The sequence below is a fragment of the Solanum verrucosum genome, unplaced genomic scaffold, assembly GCF_900185275.1.
Source record: "Solanum verrucosum unplaced genomic scaffold, falcon-dt-bn FXZP01000280.1, whole genome shotgun sequence".
Classification (NCBI taxonomy): Eukaryota; Viridiplantae; Streptophyta; class Magnoliopsida; order Solanales; family Solanaceae; genus Solanum; species Solanum verrucosum.
Genome location: NW_026019982.1, coordinates 3965185 through 3977729, shown reverse-complemented (window position 1 = coordinate 3977729; position 12545 = coordinate 3965185). Strand labels below are relative to the sequence as shown.

The 12545-nt window shown below is 30.9% G+C and overlaps 1 protein-coding gene across 2 annotated transcripts; it reads left to right on the top strand.

Annotated features, from left to right (window-relative positions):
* Positions 1–6759: 6759 nt before the first annotated feature.
* On the top strand, positions 6760–11837 carry LOC125817341 (glycolate oxidase 1-like). 2 transcript variants are annotated; one of them, XM_049496868.1, is made up of 12 exons: positions 6760–6832; positions 7379–7546; positions 8235–8359; positions 8687–8733; positions 8907–8984; positions 9073–9197; positions 9292–9358; positions 9444–9506; positions 9910–9979; positions 10336–10436; positions 10552–10656; positions 11335–11837. In XM_049496868.1, exons 2-12 carry the CDS (start codon positions 7407–7409, stop codon positions 11527–11529), a joined length of 1116 nt encoding a protein of 371 aa, XP_049352825.1. In that variant the 5' UTR covers positions 6760–6832; positions 7379–7406; the 3' UTR covers positions 11530–11837. The 2 variants fall into 2 exon arrangements, with proteins under 2 accessions (XP_049352825.1, XP_049352826.1); XM_049496869.1 differs by lacking the exon at positions 6760–6832 and adding an exon at positions 6880–6930.
* Positions 11838–12545: the final 708 nt, after the last annotated feature.

The following is a 12545-nucleotide window of genomic DNA, read 5'->3' as shown; positions in this document are numbered from 1 at the left end:
TTTTTTTAAGCACAATATGTAGAAATAGTTTAACGAGAGTTTTTTTTGGATAAATCCCCGAAATCCATCCACTACCTACATTTCAGGAAATTATGCACCACAAATAAGAGCTATGCAACAAACTCAACTTAGATAATATAAAAAGAAATTTGATTTCATTGATCGACAGATTGAATAGATAGATTATGACTGTGACTTAAGTGTAACAAATAATGGATTTAGTGACTTTATTATCATAAAAGTAGTTTTACAATTTGGTGTTACGAAAAAATAAAGGGAACTTATATAAATCTCACTAGTTTAAGAGTTAATTATCTAGATACAATATTATGAATCTTATCGAATTTTGGTGCGTCCAGATACATTCGAATACATGTATCTCGGGATATATAAGGTCAAAATTAGGTGTAATTTGTTCTAAATACATGTGGAGTCGCATGTATATGTGATGCATAACAAATCTCACTTGTCACTCTCCTACAATATCATGTATCCCAGATACACGCGAACACACCAAAGACATACATCTCGCTTCGGTGTGATTCGAGTGAGATACATAACAAATCTCGTTCTCCTCCTTCCTTATTTTAGTTTGGTAATAAAAATACATGTATCTAGGTGTATATTCCTCAATATATGATATGAAGCTTTTAATTATTAGTAAGGTATATAATATTTTTAGAATATATATAATAGTATATATGATTGTGAAGTATATCTAATTATATAATGGAAAAATTACAGAAATCCGACCTTTTAGTTTACTTATTACCATTATCCCCTTTAAGTTTTACAAATCTCTAAAATCCCTCATTTTCGCCATCAAATTAGTGTATCTCGCGCATAGATTAATGTATCAACACTTATATTATTGTATCTCGCGCATCAGATTAGTGTATCATGTATAAAATGTAATGTATCTTACTTAACGATTAATGTATCTCGCGCATCAGATTAATGTATCAGCGCTTATATAATTGTATCCATTTGAGGGATTTCTGTAATTATAAACTTTTAAGGGATAGATTGTAATTTTGTCTTAAAAGTATGTGATTTCTGTAATTTGCCCTTATATAATTTCTTCAAAAATAATTTCCTCTGACCCATAATATCCCTGCGGGCCAAACTATTACCCATGCAGCCCATCCAATTACCATGTAATAGTTAATGCAAAATCCAAGGGTTATTTGCATTTTTGTTTTTATTTTGTGCTGATCTTTTATTTATGTTATTTTGTAATTTTTTTTTTTTTTTTATGTAATACATAAATTTATAGTACCATAATATATAGTGCAACTTTCACATATAGCAAACATAAAAATAATATTTGTATGTTATAACTATAGTTTGCATAATTGCGCTTAAATTTGCTATGGCTATTAATATGTATATTTCGATATACATATACAAAAGAAGCAATTGTATAATCTGTTTCAGTATATATATACGAAAGAATCAATTGCATAATCTGTGTTTGTATAAAACGAGAAAACGAGAAAGATAAAAGAAAACTGGGCAGTGGAAGATCTCTATTTGTATATTCATAAGTGTATAGGACGAAAATTTATGTATTTGTATTTGTATATACAATTTCTCTCGCTTTATTCAAACACAAAGGCAATTTATACATTTGTGTTTGTATAAAGTGAGAGAGGCGAGTGAGAGTGGCGAGCGAGATCTGAGAGAGGGGAGAGAGGGGAACGAAAATATATGTATATATACAATTTTCTCTCGCTTTATACAAACACAAACACATTTTATACATTTGTGTTTGTATAAAGTGAGAGAGGCGAGGAGAGATTGCCCAGCGAGAAACGAGAGTGGCGAGCGAGAAATTCAGGGAGAGAGGCGAAATGACAACAATTTGCTACGGGTTACAATTAAATCAAACTGTAGTTATAGCATATAATTTGAATTAATAATTTGCTATTTTATATAATTTTCCCTAATATATATCACAAGTTATAATTAGTCAGTGGTTTTAGTTTCTAAGTAATTTATGTCTTATATTTAAATAACAAAAACTGGTGCTTGAGATTATAAATGGTAATTGTCTTATATTTAAATAACAAAAAATGGTCCTTGAGATTATAAATGGTAATGACTAATGAGGATAAAGATAATTAAGATATAAATAATTTATCAAATAAAAAATTACAATTCATATTATATTTCTTGCAACTGAAAAGATGAAAATTCGAGTCTATAATCCAAAGACCTCAAGATATAATATGTATGGGTTCAACAAATTCTCGTGTACAAAGATGAAATATAATGAAATTTCTTTCAATCTGACAATATATACAAAATATGAGTGTGTATAAAATAATTTATTGTCATGTATGGCTATATAGTGATGTTTATATAAAAAATCTTAAAAGTACCAAAAATATTTGTAAGTAATTCTATTGAGTTCTATAATAATTGTGAGATCGCTTAACTTAAAGAAAAATCAATTCTGATATGAAAAATTGAAAATGATAAAAAAAATAATATGGTATCTAAGTGCAATCGGTGTACTTATATGTTTTGTTATTACTTTTCATGAGATAATATTTTGATTGTGAATTAATCTATAAGCAACATATAATTTTACTTTGACATGAAAATACTCAAGTAAATCATATATTGATATGAGTTTATTATTTCTAACAATTATTCTCAAGATTTTATTAGTTATTCTAACCATGGTATTATATGAAGTTCTTTCTGCAAATATTATAGTAATATGTGAGGATATTATTATCATATTTTACGAGACAATCATTTTTTGTTATTGATTCAAGTCATTTTTGTTATAAAATAGTGCCCCAACATAAAAGAGATGTGTATTTTTTATTGGAAAACAATTTTTCCATAATATTAAAGACATTACTATGTAATGCTCAGTTAAAATAAAAATATATCAATTGAGATGAAATAAAGTATATTTCACCAAAGTTTTTGTTCAATCACAATCTTCAACGCAATGGTGGAATAAATCATATTTTGATCGAACAATTCATCGAGGCATTGTCAATCTCAATTTTTGAGAAGTTCCACTTGATTTTTATGATAAGATTTTTAATGAGGTATCAAAAAATTAATGTGTATTATAATTTATATGCATACTCTCTTTTTTTACTAACTTTTTTTCTTAATATTTTTTTTTTCCTAATAAGATTTTAATCATGAGGCACACCATCTATAAACCTTTAAGGAATAGTATTATGAAATATATTATTTATGTGGATATCGACTAAATTACTTTCCCCAACTACTCTTCAGTATTACATTCCACCTACTCTATGATCTTTCTTTTTTATGTCATATATTAATTTATGATTCACTTCTATACGTCTCTATACAACACTATAAATAAAAGCATAAAAACTCATATATATTTGAACACTATAAATAAAAGCATAAAAACTCATATATATTTGAAAATACTTATCAGTCTTGTACTTCTCTACCTTCTTTGTCTAATTTCTTACTTCATATTGTCACTTTTCACTTCAATTTTATAATAAAAAATAATTTGAAAATAAATAAATACATGAAATTAGTTTATTACTTATTGTGAGTCTTTGTAAGTTGTATCTGTCTTTGGGCACTGGTTTCCTTTTCTTGTCACTATCTCCCCTCCCCCCACAATATTCATGAGCCACACCTTCTTAATGGCACCATGTTCATGTGTCACATCTATTGTTGGGCTAAGAAATTTCCCATCACAAAAGTCCAATTTAAAGATACTTCCTTCGTTTTATATTAATCGTTCACTTTCTTTTAAATTGGGGTGGAGAAAAAGACACGGGGAAGAGATTACAATGTAGGGAATCGAACCCTCACCAACAAGTGAGAGTTCAGATAGCTAACCAACTAGACTTCTAAGATTCTCCAAATGTCGGTATTTCTGACTTATCTTTTAAGAAACTTTTTTAGTATAAACTTGTTTACAGTTTCAAAAGGAATTAATGAATCGATATTTCGTACATTCATTTAATTATAAGGATAAATAAAAAGTAAAATTATTTTTTTACTAATGAAAGATGATAGATATTTCGTACATTCATTTTTGGGTCCAATTTCGCCTTTTGTTTTGTGACTGCCCCCCTCAATGTTTTTGGGTCCAATTTCGCCTTTTGTTTTGTGACTGCCCCCCTCAATGTTTATGGACCATGTTTGCTGGGAAACTACTTCTTAGCTGTCATAATAATGTCTCCAATTATACATGTCCAAGTCAAAGGTAAATGGTAAAATAGGCAATAGTAATTATTTGTCGAAAAAAATACGTGATACCACAAATTAAGACCTTATATTTATTTGAAATAGTGTAAGTTTTAAAAGAATGTATAATATAACAATAATTTGGAGTTAGTGGATATATAATTAGGTAGGAATATTTTATACATATATTAAGTGTGAATGAATATGATATATTTCATTATTGTTACGTGTGTAGACACACTATAATCCGCTACAGAGATATTATATATGTGTGGCTACACTTATTATATATACAAATACATTATATTTTGTTATATTTTGAAATCAATCATAATTAAATAAAATTTTGCTATTTTTTAAAATATAAATTTTGACATAAATTGAGCTATTTACAAAAATTTTCCTCTAAACTAGATGGGTAGATAAGGGTAAGTACTTTGATTTTTGTAGATAGTTATATAATTGGGATAAGGGTCTGAAAAATATCTCAATTTTGGTCGGATTTGCTGTTGCAATACTAAACTTTCATGAGGATCTATTACCTTCCTAAACTATTTAATACCGTATTTTAAACAATATATATTTGCCCACGTGGACATAAAAAATAATGCAAAATTATAAATAGTAATGTGTCCATGTGGGCACATATATACCTTTAAAATACACTATTAAATAGTTCAGGGGGTAAAAAATACGGTAGTAAATAGTCTAGGTAGGTAATAGGTCCTTATGAAAGTTTAGTATCGCAACAGCAAATCCGACCAAAGTTGAGGTATTTTTCAGACCCATAACCCTATATAATTTTTACTGTAATGAAATAGGTGAAAATGATGTAAGATTAAAGTCACAAAAATATTAAGAGTTTAATTACGATAGTTGCAAATTAAAGTAAGAATATATATGTTAAAGGATATACATGATTGACCAAAATAGTCTAATCATTTGATTAATTCTCATAATACAATCATTTAAATAGATAAACATAATCTATAAGGATTTATATAGCTAAGTCTATTCCAAATTATTTGAAATTGAGGCGCAACTATTGTTATCGGACTTAGAACTAGTACTTAGAGCTTGTTTGAATTGACTTAAAAGTAGATCAACCCTACTTGTAAGTCATTTTTAGCTTTTGAGAGTGTTTGAAAAAGTTAAAATTAACTTAAAATAAATTTAAAATGACTTTAAAAAAATAAAATTGAAGGTTAAAATTAAAGTAGATACTCTCTACTTTTCATTTTTAACTTAAAAATTACTAAAGTTTAATTTTTTAAAAACTACTTTTAAAGAGCTATTTTTTAAAGTTAAGCTAAACATGTTCTTAGTCTGAATCATGCATATTTACTAAGATTTTAGAACTCATAAACTACTACAAATAAATTTCAAAAATTATTAAATTGATCTTTATATGAAATATTTTTATTGGATGAAATTGCGTCGATCTTATCATATTTTCATATTATATTTTTGTCCTGTTTCTTTTAACTTATCATACACTTCTTAAAACTCCATTTTTTAAAAAAAAAATTCTACATAGATATTGACAGGGGAAAAGGAAATTGCAGATAAGTGTGTGACAAAATGCCACATAGATAGAATTATTACTATAACATGTAATATGTCCAAATATGTTTTAATAATAAAAATAGATAAACAGTTTGGGAAATTATTGAATTGATGATAAGAAAAGGCAATTGGTAGTGATTCACTTATCTGTTCTTGTTTTTTAATACTCATCCTCAATTTGTGATTCTCCTTTCTTTTGGGCTCACATTCTGTCTTCTTTCTTAATTATTTATTGGGAACGGGGCTGATATACTCTTTAACATTGTCATTTGGTATATTTCTTGTTACAAAAATAGTTTTTATATACCCTTATAATTATAAAGTGACTCACATATACGCTTTACCGTTTAAATCCTTATTGTTATAAAAGTGAAAAAAATAAATTTAAATTATTTTATTTTTATTTTTAAATTTAAAACAAAATCATATATTTGATATTTTTCACATATAAATTATTTTTTGAGTTTCTTATTCATATTTCATTTTTTTTCATTTTTTAGTGTAAAAATAAGAGAAATAAAAAGAAAGAAGTGTGAATGAGAAAAGAGAAAAAAAATTTAAAGTTAATTGTTTGCGACTATATGGTAATTTAGTCTTTCTATCAGTTAAATATAATAATAATTGGGGCGTCTATAATAAATTTTATAAGAAAATAAGTGAAAAAAATATAAATTTGACCATTAAAATAATAAAATTCAAATTAGCAGTTGAATTAAAAAAGTAAAAAAACCGTGTGAAATGGATCAAATATGCTCCTACATGGACTATTTTTTTTTATAAAAGAACTAATAAAAATTATTTTTTTCAAAAAAAGGATATATATATATATATATATATATATATATATGAACAATTTGTGTAACAATAGAAATATATATAAGCTACTTTCATAACGAGGGATATATTAGCTTTTTACGGCGAAACTGATGATATATGAGGCCCCTTTCCCTTATTTTATTTATATATATGTTGGTTCTTTTCCTCTATCTTATAATAAAACATTATATTCCCTCAATTATTGTTCCACTCTTCTTCATTGCTTGGGATTACTCCAAAGGTTTGCTCTTAACTTCCTTTAAAACACTTGCTTTCTTTTTTCTTCTTATCAAAAATCTTGGAATCCTTTGTTTACTTTTATAGTCGGCTTAAACGGCGGTCAGTTGAACACCCTTCCTCGGAAAATAACTCTTTGAGCTACATTTTTTGCATGCATGTTTGCACTTGTTCTTTTTTTTTTTTGGTTAAAAATAGACAGTTGGTACCACTTATCTTTGTTCTTATTTGATCTTATTCAGGTGGTATTTTTTTTATAAAAAAAATTGCAAGATTATTTCTTTCTCATTATTTCATGTTCCCTTTCAATTATGTGAATCCAATATTATCTTATCCTATGTTTGATCTGACTCTTAGAAAATGTTGCAGCATCCGTGTTAGATCCTCAAAAATTGCACTACTTTTAGAGGATCTGACGATATTTTGAAGAGTTTGAGCAGTATAGATCTTATATATATGTTACTCCTTTGTCCCATTTTATGTGATGCAGTTACTATTTTAGTATGTCTTTTAAATAATTTGAATTTTAACTAAAGTACTTTTTATGTAGTTTCTAAATATCGTAAAACAAGTACAATATGGGGGAAATTACCAATGTGATGGAGTTTGAAGCTATTGCAAAGCAAAAGTTGCCAAAGATGGTGTATGACTACTATGCATCTGGAGCAGAGGACCAATGGACTTTGGCTGAGAACAGAAATGCCTTTTCAAGAATTTTGTAAGTTGTTCTAGTTGTCGTAGTCCTAAGTCATAAATTGCTACACAACAGATCAGAGTTAGATTTCACTTTCATGTATCGTCAATGAACTTAATGATCACTATTGGAGTAAAGACTAAAGTCACATTGTAAAAAAAATAGATCTTAGGTCTAAATCAACTCAAAAGCTAGCTCATTAGGTGCGGATTGCTCAAGTCCATAAAAAAAAATCACTAGTACATTTCCCAATTAATGTGGGACTCTAACACCTCCAATCCCAACTGGATCGTGGATCGGGAGCCCAAACAGAGTTGAACCTGACTCTGATACCATGATAAAGAAATGAATCTTGGGGCCTAACTCAACTCTAAAAGTTAGCTCATGAGGGGAGGATTGCTTAAGTCCGTATGAGCAGATCACCAGTCCATTCGCCAACACACATAACTAACTTACTTTTTACAATATTGAAGTAACTGAACTTTACCTGTTGTTGTTAAAGTGAGTAAAGTTCAGGGATTTTACTACCATAGTGGGTAAAAGTTTTGAACTTTGTTGTTATAGTGAATAAAGTTTTGTGTTACCTTACTGTTATAGCGGATAAAGTTGGGATACTTTAATATGACGAAAAAACAGTATTGTGACTTTATTGTTATACTGGATAAAGTCATATGTGTTATAGTCATAAGCTATTCTTTCTCTGTTTATGCAGGTTTAGGCCCCGTATTCTTATTGATGTAAGCAAGATTGACTTAAGCACAACCGTGCTCGGTTTCAATATCTCAATGCCTATCATGGTTGCACCAACAGCTATGCAGAAAATGGCTCATCCTGATGGTATACCTTGACTCACTTCATATTTTACTCCTTGACTAATGTCGCGATATAAGTTCTTTTAACAAAAAAACTAGAAGTGTTTGGACTATTTCATGTAAGACGTATGGCAAATATGAATCAGACGTTTGATATATATGTTATTGCATTTAAAATGCTGTATATTCTGTAACGGCTTTGAACATCTATCTGCTTGAGAGAAGTTGTGGATCATGCTTGATTTAATCATTTTGTCTATGTTCGTGCACGAGTTGTATAATGTCAAAAATCTCTTTTTAAGGCTTTAATTGTGTCAAAAATCACTTAATCATTTTGGTTGATTATGTGTAGGTGAGTATGCTATAGCAAGAGCAGCATCGGCAGCAGGAACAATTATGGTTAGTCTGTTGTGGCCTGTCAAGTATAACTTTGAACTAATGACAATGAATTACAGACTTGATGGGCTAATTTAGCGGATGGGATGAATGTTGAAAATGAAATTTGGAGTCCTAAAATTTAGCCTGTGTCCATTTTTTTTTTCTTTCATGTGTCTCACAAATTTGTATTGCAGACACTGTCGTCTTGGGGAACTTCAAGTGTCGAGGAGGTTGCTTCAACAGGACCTGGCACCCGTTTTTTTCAGCTCTATGTAAGCATGAAATTGTAGTTAAAAGACTTATCCGAACTATACAATCATGTTACTACTTTAAAACATATATATTGCATCGAAAATCCAGGTCTATAAGGACAGAAATGTAACAATTCAGTTGGTGAGAAGAGCTGAAAGGGCAGGTTTCAAGGCTATAGCACTTACGGTTGATACCCCGAGATTGGGACGTAGAGAAGCTGATATTAAGAACAGGTATTCCAATCGCGTGTAATTATATTACGTGTCTTGTTAGCTAAGGCTCTTAAGATGAAGCTCCACAAGTTAATACACTCTCCGTCCTTTGCAGATTTAATTTGCCACCACATTTGTCACTGAAGAACTTTGAAGGACTGGACATTGGCAAGCTGAACAAAGTGAGTGAACAGAACGGAACGTACCCGTTGTTCTAAATAATTTCTACGATTTTCATGTGTCTTCTTAACAAAATTCTGTTTGCAGGCTGAGGACTCCGGATTGGCTTCATATGTCGCGGGACAAGTTGATCGATCATTGAGTTGGAAGGTACATTAACTTCCTTAGCATCTCAACCTACATAAACCATTTTACTGTTTTGCTGTCTTCTCGAGTCTTATGTAGCTCAGTATGTGTGATGCATTTTCCTTTTTAGTCTGTCCTACAAAGAACGATATGTTTCTATTTTAGAACAATTTAACTTTAAACTTCTCATTTCATGTTAAGATGATGATTTATAGCCACATCATATCTATGACTTATTCTAAACCACAAGTATCACAAGTCTGTCTTTCCGTTCTTTAACTCCGTGCAAAGTCAAAATGCATCACATAAATTGGGATCCGAGGGAGCAATTATGAAACTTGCCTATCGGTTTAAATTACTGTCACTGTAACGTGCTTTAAAATGAACCTCAATCAGATATGAACAATTTCTTTTTGAATATGGACAGGATGTTCAGTGGCTACAGACAATTACTTCACTCCCAATCCTGGTAAAGGGTGTAATTACAGCTGAGGATGGTAAGCAAAGAACGATTTTTCTTTCCTTCGAGGCTCTGGGATAAAGATGCAATTCTGCTTCCGATATTTTTATAATGAATTAATTCAATGAATTGAACGGGTGCCTTGGCATAACTGGTAAAGTTGTTATCACGGAACCAGGAAGTCACGGGTTCGAGCTGTGGAAACAGCCTCTTGCAGAAATGCAGGGTAAGGTTGCGTACAATTGACCCTTGTGGTCTGTCCCTTCCCTGGACCCTACGCATAGCGGGAGCTTAGTGCACCTATCGTATCACTCTTTATAATTTCTCCTCACATTATTCAGTTCAATACTTGTGCATATTAGCGGTGAAACACTTTTTACTTTGAATCTGCAGCTAAGATTGCAGTTCAGTCTGGAGCAGCTGGTATCATTGTGTCGAACCACGGTGCTCGCCAACTTGACTATGTCCCTGCCACAATTATGGCTCTTGAAGAGGTATCTAACTTGTTTCTAGCTTACTGATTCTTGTTTTGGTTCCTCTCGCCTCGTCTGTCTAGTAAAAACCTAGTACATTCTTCCTGACATGCATTGCTTTCATATGAATATATAGGTTGTGAAAGCTGTACAAGGCCGTATCCCCGTGTTCCTGGATGGAGGCGTTCGTCGTGGAACAGATGTCTTTAAAGCTCTGGCGCTTGGTGCATCAGGCGTGTTTGTAAGTACAACATAACACAAACCTCAATCTTTTGGACTCAACTGAATCCAGTATTTTCGACATGGAATATTATACATGAAAAAAAAAACTAAATTTTCAACAAATATTAAATTACAAACTCATAATTTTCAAAAGTACAATTAGTCAATGCAACCTTAAGGTTGAACGCCTCAAGTTTAAATCCTAGATCCGCCTCAGTTTACGATCATTCTGGAAGTGATTGTATAGCTTGTCTATCTTTGTGATGCAACAGAATGTCATATTCCATCAATAATGACATGTCCACCGGAAGTCTAACTTAGTATTTCAATAGAAGTCACTTCCAGTTCAACTTGTGACAATCTTGCAACGGATCGTATATATATAATTAGCAAGAGGTTGATTCAGAATTTGAAGTTTAGTGGGTCCTACAACGACCTCAAGTTAATATACAGTAATAATATGTTTCACTGTCAAATATTTAGTGACATTTTTAACAGGTATACAATGTTTGGGAAAAAATTACTGGATTCACGTGAATTCACTATAACTTCTAAGCTAGACGCTAGTCTGCCCCTTATACAAGGCCAAGTTTTCAGAGAAGGAGGACATATATACTTCTGTTTATGACATACTATTCTTGTTTCTTCTTATAACTTACATGTTTTAGAGAAATGACGTTTGTGATCGCCTCTGCAGATTGGGCGACCAATCATTTGGTCATTGGCTGCTGATGGAGAAGCTGGTGTGAAGAAAGCACTGCAGATGATACGCGATGAGTTTGAGCTAACTATGGCATTGAGTGGCTGTCGTTCACTGAAGGAGATTACGCGTAACCATGTCATGACTGATTGGGAGACTCCGCGGGCTTCTCTTCCCGTGTCAAGGTTATAAACATAAGACCTTTGGTGTTAAATTGTTTCACCAAGGCAAAATGTTAGTTTCCATTTATGTTCTGAATGCCCCTTGTGATCTAGCCCTTCTCCAGACTCTGTGCATAGTGGAAGCTTAGTGCATCGAGTTTCTCTTATTTATATGTTCTGAATAACTTATCTATCTTTCATTGGAACATTTATTTTTGTGTGATGAGTTTGCATTATGTAAAATTATATGTATATTTCTGATAAATGGCTAGAGATGCCTCCATTGGGTATTCTCTGATCATTATTTTCTTAATAAGAATCTCTGTTTCTTGTGGTATATATTGATTAGAGTTTAAGTTATATACATCGTCGGTGTAAGTAATCTTTATATTATCAGATCATCTTTACATGTTGTATCACATAACATGTTTTACTTCCAAATCTCATATTTGAAGGAGGCTTACCTGTAGGCTGTAGATATCATTTGGATCACCTGATGGTGTATAAGATTTAAACACTATGGATAAAAGTCCATTATAAGTTGCATCGAGTCCTAAATGCGATCTTAAGGATGTCCGTTATCCTAATCCTCAACTGATGGTAACCGGATCTCAAATTAATCTTAGAAAACAATGTGACACTCTGAAGCTGGTCAAATAGATCATCAATATGAGGCATGGGGCATACTCCCTTTGTCTCAATTTATTGCTTATCGAAAGTCAATGTGACTAAACTTCAACGCTAAGTTGGATTAGATCAATTTTCAATATTTCAAAATTAAAGTTTTGATATTGAAAAACTATATGAAAGCATGATAAACTGAAATTCTTGTCATGTCAATATGATGAAAAATATATTTTAAAATACCGGTCAAAATTGGTATCCAAAAGTATAAATTCGAGCTTTGGGAGTTTACCTCCCAAAGGGATTTATTGGAATTAATTCGGATTAATCGAAGCCTAAAATGAATACCTCTTCGGATCGGATGAAGAAATAAAGAAAGAAGAGGAACTAAGTAATCTAATCTGTATAAAAATTAAAGAACCA

Excerpts from the sequence above, each read along its gene's own strand:
- LOC125817341 (XM_049496868.1), top strand. The coding sequence starts at position 7,407 with ATGGGGGAAATTACCAATGTGATGGAGTTTGAAGCTATTGCAAAGCAA. Across the intron at positions 9,359-9,443 it reads ACATTGGCAAGCTGAACAAA|GCTGAGGACTCCGGATTGGC; the intron begins GTGAGTGAACAG and ends TTCTGTTTGCAG. Across the intron at positions 10,657-11,334 it reads TTGGTGCATCAGGCGTGTTT|ATTGGGCGACCAATCATTTG; the intron begins GTAAGTACAACA and ends TCGCCTCTGCAG.